The sequence below is a fragment of the Eleutherodactylus coqui genome, chromosome 8 (assembly GCF_035609145.1).
Source record: "Eleutherodactylus coqui strain aEleCoq1 chromosome 8, aEleCoq1.hap1, whole genome shotgun sequence".
Classification (NCBI taxonomy): domain Eukaryota; kingdom Metazoa; phylum Chordata; class Amphibia; order Anura; family Eleutherodactylidae; genus Eleutherodactylus; species Eleutherodactylus coqui.
In genome coordinates, this window is record NC_089844.1 from 87,354,258 (window position 1) to 87,381,146 (window position 26,889).

Genomic DNA, 26,889 nt, shown 5'->3' on the forward strand with positions numbered 1-26,889 from the left:
GCTGTGCACGCCCCGCCCCCTGCTGGTCAGGACGCGCTCTGTCAGGTGAGTGCTGTGTGTGTGTGGCGCGGGGGTCCAGACTGTCCCACTTGGCGACGCAACAAGGGGGAGACGAATTATGCCAGTCATTCTTTTATGCCTTTGAGCATTTCAGGGTTAGGATACATTGAATTGCCGAGCTGGATACAAACATTTTCCTGCTGAGTGATGTATGTGTTTAAGTAGTCACCCCCAGTTTGTTAAACCTGTGCCCCCCATTGTTGTGAGTGTGCCGCCCCGTACCACCAGAAGCTGTTGCTAAGCAGCAGTGCCATGGAGGTCTGCTAGGAGTAGTGAGGCGCCTGTAGACTGGCTTCTCCTCTTAGTAGACCTACCATAGTGGGCGGCACGTACTAATATTAGCCAGGTGACTATGGAGTATTGTGCAGCGTATTCCCTGAGGCGAGGCGCATCCATGGCTGGAGGCAGATAACGCTTCTGCCTGCCGCTGCTATGTGACGCACGAAAAATGGCACAAAAGTTTTGTAAATAAGAGAAACGCTTTTTTCTCCAAAAAGCGGATGAAAATGTAGCGTTTAACAGACCTGTAGACTGTAGCGGGTAAACTCAGTTAGGCAGCGTACGTATTGTTTGACCGCATTTACCAAGGCGTACGCTTCCGGTTGTTTCTTTGGGGGGTAGGAATGAAAGTTGTGGGCGTACTGCGCTTTTTGTCCCACAAAAATAAACTTTTAATACTTTTTTAATATTTGTAGTCCATGGGCAATGCATGGCTGTATGCTTCATACGCATATGTAAACCGCCGCGTATGGTGGTAAAATTGTACTGCGCGTGACCGCGAACTTGCGCAGTACACCTGTTTTTTCCCTATTATTAGCGATAACGCGTGTCCCCGCCACCCATACGCAATCTAAGTGCGTATGGGCGCGCGTACATACACGACAACGGGGAACAATGGGCTCTATCTTGCACATACATACAGCAAAATAGAACATGCTGTGTTATTTTTTGCACTCGTGTATCACGCAATTCTGACACGCGAATATAAGCGGAACTGCGCAAGGAAATATAATTGATTGCATGTAAGTTAGCGCATATCACGCGGGCGTACAGATCCTGCGTAATATGCGCTGAACATACGGTTGACTGCGCCCGGACTACTTTTTTTGTAATGAAATGCTTTAAAGGATAAGTGAGCTATAAAACGTTTATTAAGAAAAAAGTTTACAGTGAAAAAAATCTACAATTTTCGTGTCAAAACCGAATCGAAGTATCAAAATGGACACCGCGCATAGGACGTAAAAACGTAAACATCTGCTTAAAGTGCAAGTGTTTTTCTCATATGCTTCCTGCATACATGAAAGTGCTGGTATGAACAGGAGCTTATGCTTGTAAATGGCGCAGGTCGTGTGTAGGCTCGAGGGCTCTATTGCGTGTAATATGGGGTAAAATGGAACAAGCTGCGTTTTTTTACGCAATGACTATACACAAGTGTGAGTGGATCAGTGAAAAGCAATGTTCGTTCATTGACTGTATTCACTCCGTATTATGTGCATGTAATACGCTATTAAATTACACTTGTGTGAGCCTGGCCTCAGTCCTGGGGCTCTGCGCATATGAGGAGGGTTAAAGGGGTTGTCCCGCTTATAGCTGTTTACAGACAGCTCCGTACATTGTGCAGTGGCCAGGGTTGGTTCTGCAGGCAGATCCCCATTCATTTCAAGTAGATTCAGCTTGCAGTACCTACCTTGGCCACTGTGCAACATACGGAGCTGTCTGAAAACCACAAGTAGTGGGACAGCCCCTTTAGGTACAATACTTACAGGGGTCATATGGTATGACTCCTCTTTCTGTGCCTGTCAAGTCATCAAGGTGGCTGTATGTTAGGATTATTTTAAAGGGGTTTTCTGGGCTATTTTTATTGACGTATCTGTGGATAGTTCATCGATAACTGATTGGCTGGGGTCCGCTGTTGGGTCCCTGACCAATCAACTGTACGAGTGCCCACTGTCACTTTCAAAGCACAGTGTGTAAGCAGAGGTCTGTGTAGTGGTCGGCGCTGGTAATTGCCGATGCAGCTCTCATTGACTTTAATGCTAACTGCGCCTGCAGTTATCAGCACCCAGTGACTACACAGATCGGAGTGATCTGCTTGTCAGTGACGACAGTGCCTCCTAAATAGCTGATCGGTCGGGGCCTGAGTGGCGGACCCCAGCGGATCAACTATTGATGGACTATCCTGAGGTTACGATAACAATAGCCTAGAAAGTTCCTTTTGCATTCGAGTCGGCTCGTTCTCTGTTACAGCCGATGCAGTGATAGTCAGAGAAGGGGGTCAGTTATTACAATGAGCTGAGTGGCCAGCGCCTGTGATGACATCAGAGAAGGGCTGTAACATGTAACCCCGTGTAGAGACCGAGCCAGAAGTGGAGGTTCCCACACCGCAGGTCCGTGTAAGAATTTAGTCTCCCTGGACAACTCCTTTTATAATACAAACAAGTACGTATCAGACCCAATGTCCATGGGCAGAATTGATTTGCGGAAGATCCACGAATCTAGCCACCCATAGGGAAGCATGGGTGTCCGCACCTGAATTAAAGCATGCGGATTTGTTTTGCAGACCTTTTGGTCCAGGAAACAAATAGCAGCATGCTGCATTTTACTGCGGGTCCTGCACGTACAGCTCCCAATGAAGTCAAGGGAAGCTGACCGATCCGTGGCCAGGCCAAGGATTCCGTGGAAAAGGAGGAGTTTAACAAAAAAACTACTGCACTTGTGCGGTGGCACGCCGACCGGCGCTTCCGCACACATCTGCAGTGAAGAAGATAGAAGACCCGGACTCGTGAGCATAGTCCTCGACCGCGGGCAGGGTTGGATTCCACTGCAGGCTCCCGCATGCGGAATCTGATCCACCTGTGAACATGAGGCTTAAGGCCTTTACTTAGACTTAGGGCGCCTGCACACGGGTGGAAATTCCCGCGAGATTTCCGCCGCTGGAAGCCTGTATAGGATTGCGTTAACAAACGCAATCCTATGCAGACGGCCGCGCGAAATCTCGCACGGCAAACAAATCGCGGCATGCCCTATTTCGAGCCCCGCACAGAAACGTCACTCACACGCCGCCGGCTCTGGTCTGCGCATGCGCCGGTTGCCCGGCAGCCGGCACATGAAAGAGCCGAAGCTGCAGGGCGCGGGTGAGTACGCGCTGGTCCCTGAAGGCGCTCGGGTCCCGCGGCGAGAATCCTCGCCGCCGGATCCGACCCGCCCGTCTGCAGGCGGCCTAAATGAGCAACAGACTGGCACAGAGGATGGAGGACTCCACCGATGAGGGCTTACAGAGGAAGGGGACGGGAGGTAAGGTTGTATAAAGGAGATTATGGGGGAAGTATTGGGAGATGAGGTTGGATGTAGGATGGGAACAGGTTGTGGACCGGATTGTAGGTTATTGATAACAGAATGACTGGTATCAATGTATATAATGTATATAACCACAGGTAGTTAGTAAGTGCTTGCAGTAGACAAAGAAACTGAGGTAAAGGGCAAACTCATATCGTCGACTGACCGCTGTCACATAAATGGCTGTCCGCTCTCGTCATTGGTAGAGGTTATAGCCAGATGATATTGTGTTTTCTGTAAAAGCTATGTATAGTTTAACCTGTTTAAGGGTGCATTCACACGACCGTATATCGGCTGGGTATTCACGCCGGCCGATATACGGCGTCTCTCTCTGCAGGGGTAGGAGGCTGGAAGAGCCGGGAGCAGTGCTCTGAGCTCCCGCCCCCTCTCCGCCCCTCTGCACTATTTGCAATGAGAGGAGGCAGGGCGGGGCTAAGTTTCTCCTCACTGAAAATAGTGCAGGGGGGCGGAGAGGAGGCAGAGAGGGGGCGGGAGCTCAGTGCACTACTCCCGGTTCTTTCAGCTCCGCCCCCCCCCCCTGCAGAGAGAGGCGTATATCGGCTGGGCGTGAAAACCCAGCCGATATACGGTCGTCTGAATGCGCCCTAAGACCGAACATGTCCTGCGCTGTAAGTAAAAATACGGCGTGGGAGTAAAGCTTCTGCAATCTGGCAGGAGCAGGTCGGGTGCTCGGCTTTCAGAGACAGCTGAGGACCCGCTGGAGAAGACAGATGTGGTTTATAGCTGCTTCTGCCTTCTGTCCTGCAGGCTATATAGTTCTCAGTGAGCGCTATGCAGCGAATAGAGGGGAGGGGGAAAAGTGGGGGTTTCTCTATTGGTCCAGGCGATCACGTGATCGCCGGGTGCCTCCTGGTGTAGAGAAGCTCGCTAGGTCTTGCAGACCTCGGGCCAGCTCTGCCAGCGACTACAGGGGCATCTTTATGGATTTCCCTGTTTCAGAGAAAAACTGCGAAGTTAAAAAAATAACTTTGTGAATGTGTCCCAGAGGCCTTATATGATGTCATGGGGGACATAGATGTTAAAAGTATTACAAAACTGGGTAAAAATATTACAGAATGAAATGCAAATATATTTTAAAAAAGTAATAATAATAAACTATCTGCTGCCCAGGCCAAACTAAGTTGTCACCATAGCTGCCCTGTAAACTGAGGTATCCAAAACAAAACAGGAAACTGCTCCTCTACTCTTTATTTTTAGTGTAAATATACTAATTTTAAAAATAAGGAACTATCAATGTAAATATTTGTTTTAACCTTTTGTACACATGACCACTAATAAAACAAACAAAAACAGAAAAAAGGGTATTAAAAATAGCCCTATATATTGCAAAAAAAAACACAGCAAAAATAATTTTGGCAGTCTAGGAAAAAAAACAAAAAACATTAAACCAGCAAATGCATAGAATTGGGAAGAAGTATCTGGTGCTTTAGGACCAAAACAGTCTGGTCCTCAAGTGGTTAATTGACTGATCCAGATTTGGATGAAGTCCGCAGGTATCTTCACGACGAAACTTGGATCTGACAAACTGCTTGTAGCCTTTACAGAAAAACGTGGTATCATGTGACTACAACCTCTACTGTGGACAGCCATCTGTGTGACCGTGGTTAGTCCGCGATAGCATTTTGTCCTTTACATCGCTTCTCGGCACCCTGCAGGCACTTTCTGTTATATACACAGTGTGTATCTAGGAGGGCACAAGATATCTTTGGTTACTTGTATTTGGGCAGGCAGCTTCGGGTATCGTCCGCACACGGTTACATCCAGCGAGCACCGGTATACCGGAATATTGGGTTATCTATAAGATTCTGGACGACGGGTAGCCAGTGGAGGGATCGGCAGGGGTGCAATGCGGAGAGGTGCATTATCCGGGCAGCAGAGTTAAGGAATTGGAGGGGTACAAGTGTTAGGTTTTTGAGTTGGGGGCAGTGAGGATGTGTATGTAAAGTTTGAGGAACAGAATCAGTTGTCACCCCCGAGGGTGCGGACATATGAGCCCGGGGAAAATGAGGATCCATTCATTGTAATTAAAAGGATTGTTCGAGATGGGACAAAGATGATGAAGTTGGTTTTCTTCATGTTGAATTAAAAATGTGGAAAATATGTTATTGGCAGCAGACCATGTGGGATCCTGGGTAGCAGAGATGTAGAAGATGCTGCTGAGAGTCATGGGTTTGTATAAGCTGACCGGGCCCAAAGGTATACAGACAAAATTGGTGTAATTACAAGGATAAATGTGCCCCAGTATATTCCTGCTAGAAGACATGAAAGTACTGAGTCACATTTTGTGCCCGACCGAAGTACCTTCTGGATAAAGCATCCCGAGAACCTGTGGGGTTGAGCATAAGAAACCCATGGGAGCCACAAAATGCGTTCTGTAGGAATTATCACTCTGCTTCCCCAATAGGTCTGAAAAGTTTGGAGCTGAATTAAAAGATTTGTTCAGTGCCTTCAATCCCTGATTGCTGCTGCGGGTCCCATTGAAAACAATGGGCAGTGCGATGCGAGAACGCGCACAAGATAGGACATGCCGCGATTTGAATCCTGCATTGCGTTGCCATGTGGGAAAAAAAATTGCTCATGTGTATGACCCCATTCAAAAGAGTTTGGGGTTCATATTTGTGCGTCTCGCAACGTACGAATCTCACGTGATTTTCTCGCCTGTGTGAAGCCGGCCTAGGTGTGAACCGTTTGCATGTTTTGTACTATAAAATAATTGCCTTTATAAACATAGGGAGAAAGTCCTATAAAACCACTGCCTTTCTAAGTACAGAATTCCCCAGAGTGAAGTGCGCCAAGTTTACTACGAGTTGCACACTTATTGCAGTCCACGTGCCAGGGTGAGATCTATCTACAAGTTGGCAAAGGTTTCGGCTTCTGGCACAAATTATAGTAAATCTGATGGGCATGTGAGGCCTGTATTGTAATGGTATCCATCTTGGCATATATAAAGTAATACAATGGAGTTAACCAAGTTTCATGTACTTCTCTTTCAGACTCAGTAAAATGGTGGAATTAGTTGCGACGCTGGCGGATCACATAGACGATGTAAACAGCTGCTCGTTCTCGGACTCTCTCCTTGCTACATGTTCCTTGGATAAAACTATCCGGGTTTATTTCCTGAAAGACTTTAAAGAGGTATCGTTCTCCCCGCTGCGGGGACACTCTTATGCCGTCCATTGTTGCTGCTTCTCTCCTAGTCAGTCCGTCCTGGCTTCGTGTTCAACAGACGGTAAAACCATCCTCTGGAGTATGTGCAACGGACAGATTTTGGCATCTTTGGAGCAGCCGCGCGGCAGCCCAGTTAGGGTCTGCAGGTTCTCGCCTAGCTCCACGTATTTAGCCTCGGGGGCTTCGGACGGCTCTGTGGTGTTATGGAATGTCCCCTTGCTGAAGTTTCACAGGTATGTGTGATACTGGGGATCCTGTGCAGCTCTACACTGTAGACTGTGGATGATGGAAACTGCTTTGTGATCACCGGGTCAGAGGAGTCTTCTCTGAGCTGTGACCCCCAACTTACCAGACGTTCATATGCTACAGAAAAACTCTACCACTTAAAGAACCACCATAAGTACTTGGGCCTTGTTTACATAGCGGGTTTGTCCATCAAAAAAATCCACAGTGGAACCCGTAGTAGAATCCAAGACTGACTCACAGATTTCAATTCTGAAATGCTGCAGATCTGCAAACCTATTTGGCCCCACTCATTCCACATACAGCCACCCGCCACAGAAACTGCGTCAAGAACCGACGTGCCAACATGGCATGGATTCCCATTGAACGTAATGGGATGTGCAAACCATGTGGATTTTGACGCTGAATCCATGCACACATCCCACTGTGTGAACGAGGCCTTAATGGGGATTTTCCTACTAAACACAGTTATGGCATAATAATGGAATACACCATGGATGTCTGACCATGCCGTGTTCGCACATTGCAATTTGGTGCAAGAATGCAGCAGTTCCGCTGCGGTTTGGGAAAACCGTGGCAGAAAAACATGAATGAACACAACATGTGATCACAACCTAAAGGTCCTTTTAAAAGGGCTGAGAATCTGCCAGTTAAAGGGGTTGTCTCGCAGCAGCAAGTGGGGTTATACACTTCCGTATGGCCATATTAATGCACTTTGTAATGTACATCGTGCATTAAATATGAGCCATACAGAAGTTATTCACTTACCTGCTCCGTTGCTAGCGTCCTCGTCTCCATGGTTCCGTCTAAATTCGCTGGCAGCTTGCTTTTTTAGACGCGCTTGCGCAGTCCGGTCTTCTCCTTTCAGCACGAGCCGCTTCAGTGTGCTCCCCGCTACAGCTCTTCTGCGCATGCGCAGACGAGCTGTCACTGCTCGGGAGCGCGCTGGAGCGGCCATTCTGTACCACCCTCTGTTAGAGGAAGGTGCAGAGCTGCCGAGCTGTCCCAAGAAGCCGCCCAGCTGTCCCGCCGTCCTGCCGCCCAGGTAAGTGATGGGCCGGGCGGGCTGCCGCTGGGCCGGGGGGGGGGGGGGCTGCCGCTGGGCCGGGGGGGGGGGGGCTGCCGCTGCGATATGGGGGGATGCTGTCGCTGCGATATGGGGGGGGGGGCTGTCGCTGCGATATGGGGGGGGGGGCTGTCGCTGCGATATGGGGGGGGGGGCTGTCGCTGCGATATGGGGGGGGGGCTGTCGCTGCGATATGGGGGGGGGGGGCTGTCGCTGCGATATGGGGGGGGGCTGTCGCTGCGATATGGGGGGGGGGGCTGTCGCTGCGATATGGGGGGGGGGCTGTCGCTGCGATATGGGGGGGGGGCTGTCGCTGCGATATGGGGGGGGGGGCTGTCGCTGCGATATGGGGGGGGGGCTGTCGCTACGATATGGGGGGGGGCTGTCGCTGCGATATGGGGGGGGGGCTGTCGCTGCGATATGGGGGGGGGGGCCTGTCGCTGCGATGGGGGGGGCCTGTCGCTGTGATGGGGGGGGGGGGGCTGCGCCGGTTACCTGCTGCCTGGCGGTGGGTGACTGGTCGGCCGTGTTCACTCCAGGGGTCCGGTCGGCGGCTGCGGGGCGTCTGGTTGTCAGGGAAACACAGCTGGTAGCATCTCGGGAGCGCGCACGTCGGGCTACAGCAAGCAACGGGAAAAGAGCCGGCGGCCATCTTGGGAAAATTTTTATAAGTTGCTGAAACGCTGGAACTGTAAGTACAAACCAGCTAGAAAAGTCATTTACAGGGGGGCTTAGTAATGTATGCTTAATTAGGGGGACTGGGCAATAAAAAAAAATCCACTCCTACCTCGAGACATCTCCTTTAAGAAAGCATGTCTGTCAGCTCTTGTCCACTGCCTTTCACACACAGCAGTCGATTGCCCATACTAATTGTTTATTCCTGTACGGCTCACCTTGGTCAGCTGTTTAGACAGTGGGACATCCTGCCGACCAGCGAGCGTTTTTATACTAGCATAATGTGATTGCTCTTAGTGAGAGAAACCAAGTAATCTTGTAGATATGATGCCTAACAAAAATACATGATGTTACAGCAAGCTTTCAGGTTTTCTATCGATCCTTCAATGTGCATGTTGAAGGAGAGCTAAGGCACATAAAACTGTCACATTTCTAAGCTCAGTGGACTGATTAAGTATTTATGTCTCCACTCCGTTTTGTCTGTTTTACGTTTTGAGTGCAAAACAGTCTCAAATTTCTGTGTGTGAACATTTGTATTTCAATCAAGAGGGGTGTCCTCTCTGCATTTGTTTCATTTTAGCCTGATGAAGGATTGATAGAAGACCTGAAAGCTTGCTGTACAGCATGTATTTTTGTTAGCCATTAAAAGGTATCATATCTACAAGATAACTTGGTTTCTCTCACTAAGAACAATCATACTTTGCTCTACTGGCTAACACAGTACCAAGCCCCGTTCTTTTTTCGTTTTATACTAGCATAAAACATGCCAATCAACTAATGAGCGTTTGCTTGTTCTTCGGCTAATCATCTGCGCTTACAGACGTGCGGATAATCAGGTATTTGGACGTTCCGATGAATGATTGTGCCCAATAATTTACCCATGTAAAAGGCTCTTTGCAGAGTTGTTGAAAAGTGAGATACAACCTTGGTAAATAATCTTTATTTGTACGGCGCCACCTTATTCCGCAGCACTTGCTTCACTGTAGGCGAGTATACCGGTATGATTAAGAGTCCTCAATGTCTTCCTCCTTGCAGAGCGGGCTTGGTGAAGGACGGCTCTCTGGTGGCTTGTGCCTTCTCCCCGGGAGGGAATCTTTTCATCACTGGTTCCTCAGCCGGGGACCTCACAGCCTGGGATGAGAACATGCGATGTTTGTACAGTGACAAGTCTCATGATCTGGGAGTGACGTGCTGCGACTTCTCTCCACAACCCGTAACAGGTTAGTAAAGGGACAACGTAAGGACGCATGTGCTGCAGGCAGCTCCATGCAGGTATCTAATATGACGGTTATTGCAATTCAGGCGACAGGAGATAAAGGTCATCTCAGTTTGTTAATGAAGCAGGTTTTCCTTATGTGAATAAAACTTAAAAAGTAATGTCCAACTTAGACGGGAGGACATTCTGCTAAGCGACTGCACGAGCACTGACGTCACCGCTAGGTTGTTAGCACTCATCCAGAGCGTTTAGACAGGCAGATCCTTGCTGGCTTCTTGCTCAGTGCTAAGCGTTTACTCAGCGAGAAGCCAGTGATCCAGCGATGATTTTTATGCTGGTTGAAAGTGAGCGACTAGCGAGCTTCAAACGAATAGTGCACGATGGCGGTGCATTTGGACACAATGATTATCCTGAAAATTTGTTTGTTTGAACACATTCTATGTGATAATCTGCCCATGTAAATGGCCCTTAAGGCCTCCGGCGCATTAGCTTTTTTTTATATCAGTGTGGTTTCAGATTTTAAAAAAACGGACTAAACACGGACAGCATATTATTCTGTGGTGCAACACACATGATCGAGTTTTTCACGCAGACACGGATTGCATGAAAAAACTAATCGCATTCATCTTTCTGATGTGTTTTACGGAGAGAACTCGCCCATTCAAGTCAATGGGGAAAGAAAAAAATGGACGTTACATGGATGCCATCTGTGTGCAGTCTGTGCGTTTTTAAAAGATGCAGACAAAAAAAAGAATTGGTGTTTCTGGCTCTGACATATCAAAAGTTTTCAAAAAGTGCAGCTACTATTTAATCATTGTACAATGAAAGGTACAACTTTTGTATCACTGTTCCTCACCATTTTCAGGATCCATTTTTGCTGTCCATGAATATAAGTAGTACTATATACATTTAGAGGCTGTACAGACCTAGTGCTGACGTCTGGCTTAAGGTCCATTGCTTGGGCTATTGATTGGGCAAATAAACTGTAGCACATAAAGGCCGGCTGCACACGGCAGAGCCGGATTTCTCATATGGTAGCCCGCAGTTCGGACCCTGGCCGGCGACCCTGCGTACCTTCTCTTTCTGTATTGCGGATGATTGCAGATGCTCGCCGTCGGTTATGTACAATAGTTTTTTTTTTTCTTTAAACATTTGTTTTTTCGGCGCCATTGCTAGGTGTTGGCGCAGCTAATCTGCAGTTGATATTGCAGATAGACTGCAGGTTGGACAGCTTCCATTGACCTTAATGGAAGCTGTCCATACAGATTCTGCACAAAAATAGACCATGGTGCAATTTTAAATCCGCTTGCGGAAATCGCTATCTGCTCATCTAAGCAAACATGCGTAAGTTCTATTTTACAATGGATGTGGAATACTGCAGATCGTCCACATGGGTGACGATTGCAGATTCCGCTCTTGAAGTTCGGTCATGTAAAGCCAGCCCAAGAGTCAAACCGATCAACTGTTCACCGGGTCCTTTTTCATTTTGAACTAAATCAAAAGTAGACGCTCGAAAGGCGAGGCTTGGAGGGAGAGGAGAGCGGACGCATGCACCAGCGCTCCTCCACAGCCAGCAGCTAAAAGCGGCAAATCGAGGGGGCAACAGCGACAAGAGGAGCTTGAAAACCCGGCGATTCGGCTCCCCTTAACAGGAGGAACAGATTGAGCCGTCTTGCGGCCGAATCCGCGGCAGACTGATTTTCAGCCTGCGGGCGGGCCTGAAGCCGCGGGCTTGAGTTCGGGAGGCGCTGCGACCGGAAGGGGGGAGAAGGGGTCGCGAGGTACCTCCGCTCAGCAGAAACCTTCTGGGAGAGACCCAAGGCACCGGGAGAGAGGGCCTACCCCGCTTACCAAGCGTAGAGAGGAAGGGGAGGACCAGGCGGAGAGAGGACCGGAGCTTCTCGTAGCCAGAGCGGGAGCAGAACAAAAGAAAAGAGGCGATAAGCCTCATCAAACGGCTAGCGGGGGAGACAGAAAGGGACCCAGAGGTAGGGGAAAAGAGCCCAAGGCATCTACCACACCACAGCAGGGTCAGAGTCCCCAACAGACCCAGAGGACCCAGCCAGAGACTTAGCTGGTACTCAGCATGAAGGGAGGACTCCTTCCCCACACACTACAGCATAAAAGGACTGACTATGCACGGGGTAAATAGGCCCCGGGGGACCCCTGAAACAGGCCACGTTACGGAGGAGAAGGGCTGAGAAAGGGGAGGCCTGAGCCAAGTGCAGGCCACCATAGACTGATTAAACGCACCTGTAATATAAGGTGCATCCAACCACCCATAAGTCGCAGAAGCGGAAGATTCAGGGCACAACAGAGCAGAAATAACCTAGCCCAATTTGAACGGCTCCCAAACCCCCCCACCACGGACTCAGACAGGGGGAGACCCACAATATCTCTGCACAATAACCTCACACTTTGGGGACAGAAGGAAGACCCCCAAAACAGCAGCAAATAACCCTGATGCAAGATGGGATACCCCCCCCTGCCCGCAAACAAAGCTAAACAGGAGGCCTCACTCTAACCAAAACAATTTGATGACCCTTATGCCCCAATGCATCTCAGCTATTTCCAATACGAAACAATACGGATCCCAACCTCGAGCCAAGAAGCAAGCCCCCACTCAACGCTTAAGCAGAACTAGACACAACGGAGAATGAATCCCTAGTATCTGCTCCATCGGGACATTTGCACTATGCTATAAGATAATTGGAACAAGAGTCACTAGCACCCTTTGTCAATCTCATTCAGCCACCAGATAAATGGTAAATCAGCAGCATCAGGGGTGTCAGTAAGATAAGTAGATAATCTTCGTAGGTATTAAAACTCCATCTTTAATTCATCTTGCATAGTAAAATACAACGTTTCGGCTGGTGGAAATCCAGTCTTTATCAAGCCTTATCATTCAGCCACCAAAAAGTATGACTAAAACCAAAGGTAAAACAACGAAGACCCCATCTAAAGGCACTCTATTAAATATGTTTGCATTCCAGTCTCAAGCAGACCCTCCCTCCCCCACAGCGTCCAGAAGCCCCTCAGAAATCGACGCAGAAGATGACACGTTAGAAACCAGACAGGACACCACAGACCATTCCAGTCTGCTAGAGCAGATGTAAAAAATAATTTCAAAACAGAGCTCTCGGCAGCAGTGAAGGACTTCACTGACCAGATCCGGGACCTGGGACAGAGAACTGAAGAACTAGAGAGGAAAACGGAAGACATAATCGAGGTTATAGAAACAGACCGAAGCTATGTAGCAGAGTTGGAAACTAAAATAGAACAGCTGGAGACCAAATTTGAAGACCTCGAAAATTGATCCCACCGATCCAACATCAGAATTCGGGGACTGCCAGAATCGATCACAGCCCTGAAGGAAACTGCGATCAACCTCTTTTCGGCAATCCTACCCCAGATCGACCAAGCATCACTCAGAATTGACCGAATTCATAGAGCGCTGGCCAAGCCCCCGAACCCGGAGATGCCCAGGGATGTGGTGCTCAAGTTGCACTATAGTGAGGTGAGAGATCAGCTCCTGACAGCAGCCAGAAATCTCGCCCCACTACCGGGGATGTCTTCTAGTGTTCAATTATATGCGGACATTGCCCCATCAACACTGGCGAAAAGGAGATCCTTCCGGCCAATTACGCAGGCCTTGATTGCGGCCAATATAAGATACAAATGGGCATTCCCCTTTGCGCTCCTTTTCCAAAACCAGGGCAGATCATATGCAGCGAAAACCCTGGGAGAGGCCTACAAAGCCCTAGAGAGAGCACAGATACAAGTAGAAAGACCACAAGAGACCGGACGACCTCGCCCACGCCCCAGGCGAACCTGGGTCACACCACACCTGATATAGAACAGACCCCGAGACCGAAGAGCGAGAAGCAGCGGGCCCAATTTGTTCTGAATATAGCACAAACTAACTGAACTGGATGCTTTGGACTCGTCTCTCCAACCTCCCCTACACCCAGGCGAGATGGAGAGAGGTGAGAAGGGGGATGGTGAGGAGAGGGAGAGGAAAAGGAAGAGAAAACAAACAACGAAAAAAAAAAACTATGATCGGGACATACTAGTGGAGGGACGGAGGAGCAAAAGGAGAAAAGCCCTTATGATATACGCCAAACACAAACCAGACATAATATGCATCCAGGAGACACATTTCTTCCACACCTCAGCACCCAGATACATTACCCGCAATTACACAAGAACCTTCACATCCACAGCTAGCAAGAAACATAGAGGGGTTATGACATTAATACACAATTCATTCCCTCTCCATGAAATACAATCAGAAAGTGACCAAGAGGGAAAATACTGCCTTACATGGGGTATCTTACAGGACCAACCAATTCTAATAATCAACATGTACGCACCCTCGGAAAATCCCTGGCCCACGTTGCGATTAGTAGCGAACCAACTAAATAGATTTCCACAACACAAGATACTGTGGGCAGGAGACTTCAATTTCCTCTTCCACTGGACACTTGACAGGTCAAGTAACACCCCAGATAAATTTTCAGCTAAGCAGAGAAAAGACTGGGAAACCAAATTAGAGCAACACAGATTGGCAGACTGTTGGAGAGAGGTCCGCGGAAAAGATAGAGGATACACTTTTTTTCTCTACTTCTAGTCAGACATACTCAAGGCTCGACTATGTTCTGATTTCAACATCACTCTTACCCCAACTCGTGACCACCAGGCACTACCCGTGTGCATGGTCCGACCACAACTTGGTACTCTGCGAGATAGAATTAGGTAAAACCACTAAGAATATCTATAGATGGAGGCTGAATGAGGCACTATTGAAAGACCCAACTAGCTCGAGCAAAATCTCGAGACAAATTATAGAATTCTTCGAACTTACTAAAGGCCCAGAAGCCAAACCGCAATGGGTCTGGCTTTCCCACAAAGCATACATACGTTGCCGATTAATTCAGCTCTCCTCCAAAAAAAAGAAGGAAAAATCTAAAGCTCTCCAAGCACTAGAGAGAAGGCTATTTCTCTTGGAGAATCTCAATCAGCGTAACCCATCTCAAGCAACCACAAAAGAAATTAGAGACCCCAAACTACAACTAAATATCATACTATCAGAAAAAGTAGAGCGGGCACTACAATGGACCAAATACTACAAATTTGCAAACAAACCGGATAAACTGCTAGTTGCAAAACTGCATGACACACAGAGACTCAACTCAGTATTTAAACTATATACCCCTCATAACACTACGACCACCAACCCAACCAAAATTTATGATACATTTGCCAGCTTCTATACTTCCCTGTACCAGGAACACAAAGGGGGGGGGGGGGGGGGGGGTGAAAACCAAAGAGAGGAATTCATGGATTCACTGCCACTGCCTAGCATCTCTCAAGAGCAAAGGGAGTCACTAAACACCGCCATCACGGATGAGGAAATAGCTGAGGTAATAAATTTAAAACCAGGGAAAGCCCCAGGCCCAGATGGCCTTACAGCCATATACTATAAAAAATACAAAGATTCCCTGATTGGACCGCTAAGGGAAATGTATCGAACCATAATGGAAGGACAAGTCCCACCAGCAGAGTTTCTCAACTCAAATCTAATGGTAATACCTAAAGCAAACAAAGACCCGCTATCCCTGAAAAATTGTAGACCGATATCGCTGCTAAATATAGACTATAAAATTTTCACCAGCATCTTAGCAAAACGACTGAATGATTTTCTTCCAAAATTTGTACATAAAGATCAAGTAGGCTTTATCCCACAAAGGCAAGCGCCGGATAATTTCACTTTTTGTTCATTTTGAAGCTATTTTCCACTGTTCTATTGTGTACAACATATATTAATAAGGAACCATTTATCTAAATATGGCCGAGCTGCAATACCAGAAGTGACTGATGGACAAGAGTGGTGCTATTACTGGAGACTTTTTTAGTTTCATACAATCAATTTAATCCTATTACTATTTAATGATATTTTCCAGCTTCACACAAGTAGGGGTGTTCTCCATAGAAACTAGAGTATTGTTCTAGCGCTGGTTGGACTCGACACTTCTTCTTTGCACCACTTGTTATGGATGAAGCCCTCTATATTTTTTACCCAGTGAGAGTGAAACATTGGAGGAATGGATGATGGCATTAGCCGGGCAGTCATATAAGCGTGATATAGATTTAGCGTATCGCCTATTATTGACATTTATGGTTTTGTTCTCAGACACAACACAGGGCATCGAGTGCTATAAGATGGTATCTTGTGGTCAAGATAATGAAATCAGAATCTGGCTGATATCCTTTGATGATGAGAAAGGTAACAGTAATCCTTGTAGTGCCAACGGTGGAAGCGCTTAGATTACAGCATTTATGGTTTCTTCTCTTTACACTAAAGGTTTTGACATGAGATGCAAGCTAACCCTTAGTGGCCATTCAGCCCCGATCCTGGCCTGTGCGTTCTCCAGCGATGGTGAAACCATTGTCTCCGGGTAAGCTTTTTCTTAAAGGTATTCTCCAGAATTGTAACATATATGACAAAAGTTGTATCACGGTTCTCTTCATGTGCGCATCACTTCCCAGTGGATTGTTTGGTTTGCTTCCACACTCCAGAAACCTACAGAATTATGAAATTGACCCCAGTGTATGTGCCTGAGAGAGAGAAACTAGACAAGAAGTGTTGACCGTTCCATACAGCGCTGTGGAATATGTTAGCATTATTAAAGCAACCGGAAATTAATAAAAACAGCAGGAGGCTAGGAGACGAAGGGTTAAATGGGCTACACTGGCCTGCCAAAGCTCATGGAGCACAAACTAATTGTGTAGGTGAAGTTGCTGCAGCAGCATCTCAGTGTGGCATCAATTGCACAAGTTGACAAAAAAAAAGTTTGGCGGAACGTTGAGCCATGCCTTTTGGATAGTCATCCACAGCTCCATGGTGCAGGATCTCGGGTGCGAATGGACCTCTCCACCACATCCCATAAATGTTTGATTAGGCTCATGTCGGGCCACATAATTCATAGGAACTCTTCATGATGCTCCTCAAATTAATTCTGGACAACTTAAGCCCAATGGCATGGTGCATTACCCTGCTGGAATATCCCATCATTACATGAAGTTCATGAAGGGCTGTAAATGGTCACCAAACAGTGAAATGTAGCGGTCCCTGGTCAATGATATGTTTAGGTGGACCAATAGACCCAAGCCATGCCATGAGAATGCAACCCACACCAGTATGGAACCACCAGCCTGAGCAGTGCCTTGTTAACAGCTGGGCTCCATGGCTTAAAGGGGTCTGCACCACACAACCCTACCATCAACTTGAAACACTTGTGCCATGACTTGTCAGACTACCCCACATCTTGCCAAGTCCTCTACGGTTCAATTAGCAACCTCACAAGCCCAGGTGAGGTGCTGTGTCCGGTGTCGTGGTGTTATCAGAGACACTCTGGTGGGAAGTTAAAGAACTCTGCACTGACCTGCAGAATATGTGTGTGGGGCCTCCTTTAGTGGATGTGATTTCTGTGGAGTCTCTTGTCTATTTAAATAGACAATTCTAGCCAGACGTCGCTGATCGCAATCATTTACGTCCTGCAGTGCCCGGGTATGTATGAGGAGAGATTGCGGGGTGATCTCCCTTGATACAATGCGGGCATCGGCTCTTTCTTACAGCCGACCCCTGCCGGCAACAGATCCGATAATCTGCGAGGCTCATCGGAGCTGTTAACCCTTTTTTCGAGGGTCCTGTACTGCTCACTGCAATGAGATCGCAGGGAGCCGCACGAGTGTCATGGTAGCCGGGTGCCTTCTATAAGACCCCAGGGCTGTCATGGCAGAATGCCTATCAAGCCATACCCATGGGGTGGCTTGATAGAATGCCTGCCCGGTAGCAGTATGATGTAATGCTATTGCATTACATCATACTGCAGTAGCGATCAAAGCGTCACAAGTTTTTGTCCCCTCTAAGGACTATGAAAAAAAGTAAAAATAAGATTAATAAAGTTTTACTAATCATTAAAAAAAAGTAATACAAGTTTAAAAAACCACCCTTTTGCCATATTTATATTAAAAGAATCTAAAAAACCAAAAATACATATTTGATATCGCTGTGTCCATAGAAGTCTGATCTGTCATAGTAGCGCATTATTTAACGTGCACGGTAAACGTCATCAGAAAAACAAATAAAGAACACGAGAAAAGTCGTATGTATTCCAAAATGATACCAACGCAAACTATAGAACGTCCCGCAAAAACAAAGCCCTCGCACAACTACGACAATGGAAAGCAGAAAATAGATGGCAGCAGAAAATAATTTAAAAAATTAAAATAAAAGTAGTACAGAAAAAAACCTATAATAAGTTTGGTGATATAGTAATCGTACTGACCCATAGAATAAAGTTATCAGGTCATTTTTGTTGCAGTTTGTGCGCCGTAGAAACAAGACGCACCGAAAGATGGTGGAATTTTGTTGTTTTTCTTCATTATACTCTACTTTAAATTTTTTTTTAAAGGTTTTTTTAGTACATTAAAAGTACCATTGAAAAATACAACTCGGCACTCAAAAAACAAGCCCTCAGACATTAAAATAGGGGAGAAAAAACGACACTGCCCACTGTGGGTAGGAGTGCTTTCTTTGACGTATTCCCAGTATACATGTGACACTGTAGATCAAGGAATGTTAAATGCTCACACAACTTTGGAAATGGAATCCCCCATCCATCAGGCTCCCGCTATCGTGCCTCATTCGAACTCTAATAATTCACATCGCCATGAACGCGCTGGCCAGTGTTCATCCTCACCCACAAGACAACACCTCTCAGCTTATACAGGTGTGGGCGTCCCCAAGACATCACCTGAGATAACGCTGCTGCATAATCAAATGATATACTGCTATCCCATGACTTTTGGCACATCAGTGTGTTTTTCCTGTCTATACATGGGCATCTGCCTTGGATACCAGACATCCCATCAGCAACCCTAGAGCAGTGTTCCCCAACTCCAGTCCTCAGGGACCGCCAACAGGTCATGTTTTCAGGATTTCCTCAGAATTACACAGGTGATGTAAATATTGTGCCTCAGACATTGCCACAGGTGTTCCTGCTATAGGAGATCCTGAAAACATGACCTGTTGGGGACCCCTGCCCTAGAGAAAGCAGGCAGGTTGTTATTCACTTGAACCTGGGGAACTTTTTAATGTAATTTTGCATAGGGACACTAGGGGGCAGCAAACAATTCCTCTTTCAATTATCTTAAATGCAGAAATTTTAGCGAAGATTAGGTCTTCATTCTATATCGGAAACTTAGAAAGATACAATGAAACCATAATGGCTTCCATTATAGCTCCACGAGGCCCGTCACCCAGCTCTTCCTGTGTGATCCTAGTGACAAATGTAACTTATTCAACAAAGCATTTCATTGTACCTTATGTCCACCTTTACTTTTCTGTCTTACAGGTCTATAGACAAGTCGGTTATTATCTATGCAGCAGTAAGTGTTTATTTGTTACATCATTAAAAAAAAGTCCTTAAAGAATTATGTGCGCCTTCATCTTCTGATATGTTATTGAAAACACGTGAGCAGATCGTGTTGATCGGGGGCCACAAAATGTTAGTATGAAGGCGAATTTCACTCTTCTCTCCAGTCTATGTTGAAAGCAAGGGGACTGTAACACACACAGAATCCTCTGACTTATTCCAAAACCTGTGATAATTCTTTCCTTTCGCACAACCGTGGAAACCATTTAGTTGTGCCTGCCACTAGGGGGCGCTCGCTGTATTTATACAGGTTAATCTGAAGTGTGAATCACATAATTACAATAGTAACAACAGTTTAACCTTTTGTACCTTTGTTTTCCTGGGTTTTATTTTTAGGGTTTTCATGGTGCAGCACAAAGGACACGTTAGTTACCTTTTTATTCTGCAGATTAGTACATATGTGGTCACACCACATGTATGCAGTGTTCTAATGTATGTATTTCATTCTGTCATCCTATTCTGAGGCAGATAGCTTTTTTACTTTTCCATTGGTGGGGCTGTGTGAGAACTTGTTTTTTTGTGGGGTGACTTGTAGTTTTGATTGGTATTGTTTTGGAGCACACACTTTTTGATTATTTTTTTAGAAGACGGGTGTCCATAAAAAAAAAGGTAATTCTAGCACTGAGGTTTTCTTTTCTTATAGCCATAGACTTTTACAGACTGTGGGAAAACGTAACATTTTTTTGTATTTTAAGTATTGTTAAAAATTTGATTTAACCCTTTTTTTTTTTTTTTTTTTTTACTGCCCATAGGGGACTGTGACCTTGCAGTAGTTTGATTGCTTTTACAACATACTCCAATACTTCAGTATTGTAGTATATTATATTTTTAATGATTAGTCTATTAAGCCTTGCCACACACAGGTAGAGCTTAATAAACTGTAACATATGGCAGCCTTGGAAGCCTTTTCTAGGCTTTGGCCTGCTATGTGAACCCACTGGCACTCCACTGTTGTGTTGCGGGTAGGTAACCCCCCCCCCCCCATCCCGAGACTTGCTACTTAGATGTTCTGGCAACTGCAGTTAATGGCAGCAAGCGGAGCTGGCTCTGATCCATGCTGTGCATGGAGCGAGCTTAGCCCCTGAGCCCACTCTATACACCATCAGTCACCGCCCGCCGTATATTTACAGTGTGTGGGGATGTGCATTTGCTATGCTATATAAAGGTGGGTCCTCAGAATCCTTTTAGGTCTAAGGTATCTCTGTCCATTCTTTATCGTAAATGACCCTTTTGCCATTGATGAAAGTTTGTTGGATGCAGGGAGATGTTCTGACCCAATTACATGAACATTTATGCTCAATCTGTAAACTTGTATTCTTCCTTTTTTTTGTAGAAAACCGGCTGCATTCGGCACATCCTAACTCATCACAAACGGTGCGTAGAATTTAGCAAACTATTCTATGTAGCTGGGGTCATCCTGGGATTGACAAGATACATATGATGTTGTGGCATTGTACAGTGCAGTATATAGATATGCAATTACACGTAAACGTGTCCGAAGAATGGACATAACTATAAGTATAGACATAAGATAAAATGAGGCTCAACCCATGAGTGCTTACAATCAATGGGGGTAAGGTAGAAACAAGAGGTCAGGAGGACGTACATTACTATAAGATCTAGCATCTGCTGAGGATGTTCTGTACAGTGTTACACAGGACAGGGAGATGTCACCAGCTCTGACCTTGGCATGCGCTACTGACATGCTAGGAATGTGCACTAGGTACATGTTGTAAGCTCCGCTGCCAAAGGAAGAACAATGAGACTCCGTGTTCTCAATGCGTCATGTTTTCCTGTATTGTGAAACGGCAGCTCCGGAGAACCAGGTAAACATCGGACGTGGTTCAGAGCCGCCCTCCAATCAGGTTATCATAGGGCTTTCTAGTATCATGCTCACAATATAATCTAACCAGGATGGCGTTTCCTCCACAGCTATGTGACGACCTGTGCATTGGCTCCAAACCAACCTCTGCTGGCCACAGGGTCTATGGACAAGACTGTAACCATCTGGAAATTGGGACGAAAAAGTGATTCACCAGGCAAGTTCATTCCAGCACCTGAACTTTCAAGATATCTACTATCCGTTCAGAGGATTTGCCCTTCAAGAAGACTCCATCATCATGTGCCCCCATGTGAAGTAAACAGAAAACACTGTGCAGGTCCTGTAAGAAAGTACTAATGGTCACTGTAACCGGATGTTTTACAACAAACTGAAGACTCTACTTCTCATGTGACTGGGTAAAAAGTTGTACATGTCAAGGGGAGCAAGAACACCCTTGTCTTGGATGCATGCAAGCCTGATTTTCATTGGCAGTGGGAAAGATTTCTAATCAATGATTGCCCCTGTAGGCCAACTTTAAAGGGCATTGCCATCTTAGAGTGATTTTTCATCATTGCATGTGCCATAACTTTGATTAATGGGTAGTATAACCTCTTGGACCTCCACTGATGTTGAGAATCGAGACCGGAGTCCTGAATTGGCCCTGTGTCCCTTTTTACTGTTTTCCTTCACAGCAAGGAACTGCAGCACAGTCCCATTCAAGTGGATGGGGCCAGCTGCAGTTCCCTGTACAGCCCGCTGGCAAGCAACATCACTGTGTGGCATAAATTTAGAAGAGGACTCAGTACTAAATAATTACTGCAGCCCCATCAATTAGTGATAGTCCCAGAGACTGGACCCTCCACCGATCAGAAAGTGATGGCATATCCTAGCACATTATCATCACTTTTTAAGTTGGGCATCCCCTTTTAGTATTTTCTTTAAGGGACCTGTAAACATATATTTGATGATTTCATATGGGACATTGTAGTGAGCGGTCATCTTTACAGGCAGCTTTCCATGATAGTATCTCAATTCCATGATCCCTGATAAGTCCCGGCAAAAATCAGAAGTTGGAAGCAATGACTTATCTCATCCTTTCAAGTCATTAGCTGGCCTATCGAATTATTGTTCTCTCTCACCCCCTGTATTTTACATTTAAATGTTTAGTTTCCCCTTTTGGGTTACAGGTGTCCGAATAAAGAGGAAAGCAGAGTTTGATGTTGAGTCCTGGACAGAGGATGATGTGAGGACGTGGCTCGCCAACGAGAGTCTGCTGGAGGTAGAACCTCATTTTAGCGCAAACAACATCGATGGTAAAGAATTACTCGGCCTCACCAAGGACATCCTCCTTCATGATCTCAAGATTGGTATGATATAATGTGGATGGAGACGGCGGTAGTGGTACATTCATAGACTTGTGACCGGCTCTAATCATAGTGTTTGCTTCGGCAGAGTCCTTGGGGCTGAGAAATAAAATTTTGAGGAAAATTGAAGATTTGAAAAGCAAAATGAAAGCAGTGTCTTCTAAAATCCCAGAGGAATTTCTCTGCCCCATCACATGTGATGTTATGAAGGACCCGGTCATTGCGTCAGGTAATATGGTCACTTGAACCAAGTTGCTGTCTACGTCAATAGAGAGACATGGTGCCACATCCTACAGAGCCCCATTACCAGTGCTAGGTAAAGTGAATAGCATGGTGCCGTAGGGCCGGTCCTAAAACTCCCAGTGGGCATTTACCTTTCCACAATCCTGCCTCAAACAGTTACAACTTCTGTGCAGTTCTGAAAAGGTGATTGTTTCCCAAATTAAGGGATTTGTAAGGCACCTTTCACACGGCTGCAAATTGTTCTGCAGAATTTGCTGACGTGGAAATCTGTACATCTTAATGAGGAATTGCCGGCATAATGAGGCCTTATTCAATTCCATATCTAAATCTACACGTTAGCCATGCAGATTTTAGTGTTGTATTTTCTGCTGATTGTTCTGCAGAACAATTCCACCCCCATGAAAGGTCTTTAAGGCCTCCCTCACACAGGCGTTTTTGTACAGCGCTTAGCGCTGCTTTTTCAGCACAGCGCTAAAGATTGTACAACGCTCCCATTCATTTCAATAGGTCTGCTCACACAAGGCTGACAGCGTTGCATGTTCTATTATTCGCCGTTTTCAGCCCTGTCTTGTCCATTGAAATGAATGGGCAGTGGTTTCAGTGCTACCGAAAACGTGGCACAACTTGGTACAGAGCTTTTGGCAGCGCTGAACGCCTTAGCTACACTGCCTGAGTCCAAAAAAAAAAATCAATACTCCCCTTGCAGGTGATGTCGCTGTCCCCTGTGGTGCTCTCGGGATTTGTCAGCCTTCAGAGGAACTTATAATGGTAATGGACATTCTGAATCCCCGCCTCCAGCAAAAGATTGCTCTGAGTGGCTGAGTGACAGCTGGCTGAGCCAATCACAGCCATTCATTCATTGGCTCTGATTTAGCTCAGCCGGCTGTCACTCAGCCGACACAGCCAATCACAGCTATCTGCCGGCTTCACAAGGTCTGGACAGTGGCTTTCTCTGCTAGGTGAGTATTGATTTTTAATTTTTTTTTTATCACAGCCAGTGCTGCTGAAACCAGGTGGAATCAATGCTATGTTTCTGCAAACACCTGTGTGAGGGAGGCCTAAAAGTATGGCCACATTAGAAGAGAATCCGCAGCAGCAAAAACTGCACCAAATGGGGTACTTTTGTTGCGGAAATGCTTCGCAATTCACCCTATCATTTCATAGAGTGAAATCCAGTGAAAAACTTGCCTGGTGCGGGATATAAAATCTGCACTACAAATTTTTTCTTTAGATCTTTTTTTTTTTTTTTTTAACCCCGCCGCAGCACATGGAAGATATTTGTTTAAATCTCAACCACTATGGCGCTATTGGAAATGCTGTAGATTTTCTACAGCTGACCAACCTTAAGTGGCCTAATCCCAATAGACTCCCTGAGTACTGAAGAAGCATGACCTGGGAGAGGAGGTCTCGTCTGCTGCCCCTCGTTTTCTGAAACCCTTCTGTAGCTAGCACAGAAAATCTCTTCCGTGACCTCTGAGACAACCAGTATTTGCATTAGTTACTGCACTCATCAAGGTCCTCATCTAGCTTGCAACGCCCTGAATAGCATATACATCTGCTGAGCCGATGTGTCACTGTAGTTCTGGCACAGATTGCTGGGGTTATATTCTTGAATAGCCGCCGCCTCCTAGACATCTATGTGGTTGCATAAAGAGTTAATTTATTTTTTCAGTCAACCAGAAAAACTTAAAGGAAAAGATTGTCAACTTCAATTAATTAGCAAGTCACGTCCCCGTTTCTGTTCTTCCTATTTACACATGAAAGCATTCGGCCGACTGGGGACTTCTGAGAGCATCTTAGATTATTCCTGTGACAGATCTGTGATGAAAACGCACAAAATAATTTCAGACTTGCACTGACGGGCGATTTGCACAAAACTACTTTTCTTTTATCACAACCGTCGGGTAGAAATGATGCCTTGACAGAAAGTGTAGCTTTATTCTTTAAATATGTTTTTATAGAGGCAGTGAGACAGATTTTATATAGCCATGTCCCACATGTATTCACCAGGTTCGGAGCAAAGTTCATCAGTCACCTCATTGATAAGTGATATAAATCCCAGGCAGCGATTAGATGAGGGTCTCTGGAATGTCATGTCACAGCTGAACTAGGGGGAGTAAGAGCAGCATACGGCCACCCGAAGGTCCAGTTGGAGAACCAAAAGTTTTTAGCTCCGTCTACATGACTCCTATAGGTACAGGCACCTCCTGCGACTTGCTCCCCACCACTGAGAATCCTACATGCTTTTACAATGCAGTTGGTGCAGGTTAAGCACATGGTTGCAATGTATTGCACCTGGAATTGGGGCTATGAGGAGTCCTATAACCTGAGTTCTCCTCGATTGGTTGAGTCACCTCACACAGAAGAGGTACATATGTACTAAATGTTTTACTAGACGCATTATTGACAGTTTGAGAGGAAGTAGCATCCATTGAGTGTTCACAATTACACCCACTTAAAGGGGGTGTCCATTACGTTTAGATTTTTTTTCTTCTTCCTATTGATGACCTATTCTCGGTAGGTCCGCAATAGCTGATCAGCAGGGGCCTGGTGTTCAGGATCCTCACAGATCAGCTGATGCCCATCACAGCTGTCCCTACTGACAGCAGGGGAAGCAGATTGCACAGTCCACAGTTTAGTGACCCAGGTTGGTATTGCAGGTGCAGCTCTCATTGAATTCAATGGGAGCTGGGCCTGTAGTACCAAACCGGGCCATTGTAATGTTGACAGTGCTGTCCGCACTGACAGCTGTTCCGGGTATCAGCTGATCTGTGAGGATCCTGAGCGACGGGCCCCTACTTATCAGCTATCCTGAAGATATAGGTCATCAATAGAGAAAAGTCCAAAAAGGCCCAAACACCCCCTTTAATATTACTAGGGTACTGTTCTCAGATTCTCATTAAAGGGGTTTTCAAGTGATGGCCATTACTAGTAATAGGACCACAGGACCCCCAGAGAACAGCAGAACAAAGGACTCCGGACAACTTCATTGTTTATCAAGGTGCACTTATGTACCAATGGGCACTCCAGTTTTGTTCTGCTGATTGAGGGGTTTGGGGCATCAGGTATGGCCCATGAGAAAGATAATTGGTTAAAAATTCCTTAAATACAGACTGCCTACAAGTGAGCGCCATGATGTTTTGTTGTAAGTATATTAATTGTGCCTTTTTATTATAAAAATGCAGATGGATATTCCTATGAGAGAAAGGCCATTGAGAGCTGGATCAGTACGAAGAGGACAAGTCCCATGACCAATCTTCCCTTAGAGAACCTTCTCCTCACACCCAACAGGACATTAAAAATGGCGCTGAATCGCTGGCTAGACACCAGGTCAGAGGAAAAAAACTATATTTCATCCTGAAACAAAGTGGTATCTACCCAACATTCCTTACTGAAAATCTGTGACACATCTGCCATGTCTAAACTCCCAATGCAGAATGCATGGGAAGAAGATGCACTTTTTTGTTTCTGCTCAGCTCATGAGCTTTCTGGTAAGAGATGGTCCCTGTGTAGCAGGTAAATTATTACATAACCCAGCTCTAGGGACCATCTCTGTAAAGTATTGCAGATTGTGCAGGTGATCGCTGTGATTTATGGCGTTACCTTGTATTCATGTAATATTAAATGGTAATATTTCAATAAGCCCTGTAGATCTCTATATAAAGCTGTGCGGTTTAATAACCATTAAAAAGAGTTATCTGAAGCCATGTAAATGACTATTTTAGGAAGAATTCCTTGATGTGCTGATATCTTACTCCCTTTTCAAGTGGGGACAGTGCTGAGAATGCTCTTACAGGGCTGTGGGAAATTCTGATTCTTCACCACTTCCTGAACCAGCACTTTGCTGTATACGGATTTTAGGCTGCTATGATCCGCACTGGTGTATTGTGCAGAGCAGTGACGAGACATGAGTTCCCTGCAGCCCAGTAAGGCCCATATAAAATGACGTTTTCATTTAATCACCATATGAATGTTTATTTTTCCTAGTTCCCTGCCTACTTCCTTCTATATATGACACACGTCAAACACAAGGCCCGCTGCCCATTTTATGTGGCCCGCTGGCCATGCATCTAAATAACAGGAATTATACTTACCCAGCCTGCAGTTCCAGTCTGGCGGCAGTATCCACTGCTGAATCTGACTGCTGATCTCTCTCACAAGGCTCTGCGCCAAGC

The 26,889-nt window shown here is 46.0% G+C and overlaps 1 protein-coding gene across 2 annotated transcripts; it reads left to right on the top strand.

Moving 5' to 3' along the window:
• Positions 1 to 26,356, top strand: WDSUB1 (WD repeat, sterile alpha motif and U-box domain containing 1). 2 transcript variants are annotated; one of them, XM_066575986.1, is made up of 11 exons: positions 1 to 45; positions 6,411 to 6,818; positions 9,605 to 9,789; positions 15,979 to 16,071; positions 16,150 to 16,243; positions 19,205 to 19,238; positions 20,619 to 20,659; positions 21,218 to 21,444; positions 22,295 to 22,474; positions 22,560 to 22,700; positions 25,900 to 26,356. In XM_066575986.1, the coding sequence occupies exons 2-11, from the start codon at positions 6,421 to 6,423 to the stop codon at positions 26,073 to 26,075; spliced, it is 1,569 nt and encodes a 522-aa protein (XP_066432083.1). In that variant the 5' UTR covers positions 1 to 45; positions 6,411 to 6,420; the 3' UTR covers positions 26,076 to 26,356. The 2 variants fall into 2 exon arrangements, with proteins under 2 accessions (XP_066432083.1, XP_066432084.1); XM_066575987.1 differs by having other exon boundaries at positions 21,218 to 21,324.
• The last annotated feature ends 533 nt before the right edge of the window (positions 26,357 to 26,889 follow it).

What these genes read in the sequence shown, in the direction of transcription:
- WDSUB1 (XM_066575986.1), top strand. Translation starts at nt 6,421, where the DNA reads ATGGTGGAATTAGTTGCGACGCTGGCGGATCACATAGACGATGTAAAC. An exon ending in CGGTTATTATCTATGCAGCA is followed by an intron (nt 19,239 to 20,618) that starts GTAAGTGTTTAT and finishes TTTTTTTTGTAG; the next exon opens with AAAACCGGCTGCATTCGGCA. An exon ending in CCTTCATGATCTCAAGATTG is followed by an intron (nt 22,475 to 22,559) that starts GTATGATATAAT and finishes TTGCTTCGGCAG; the next exon opens with AGTCCTTGGGGCTGAGAAAT.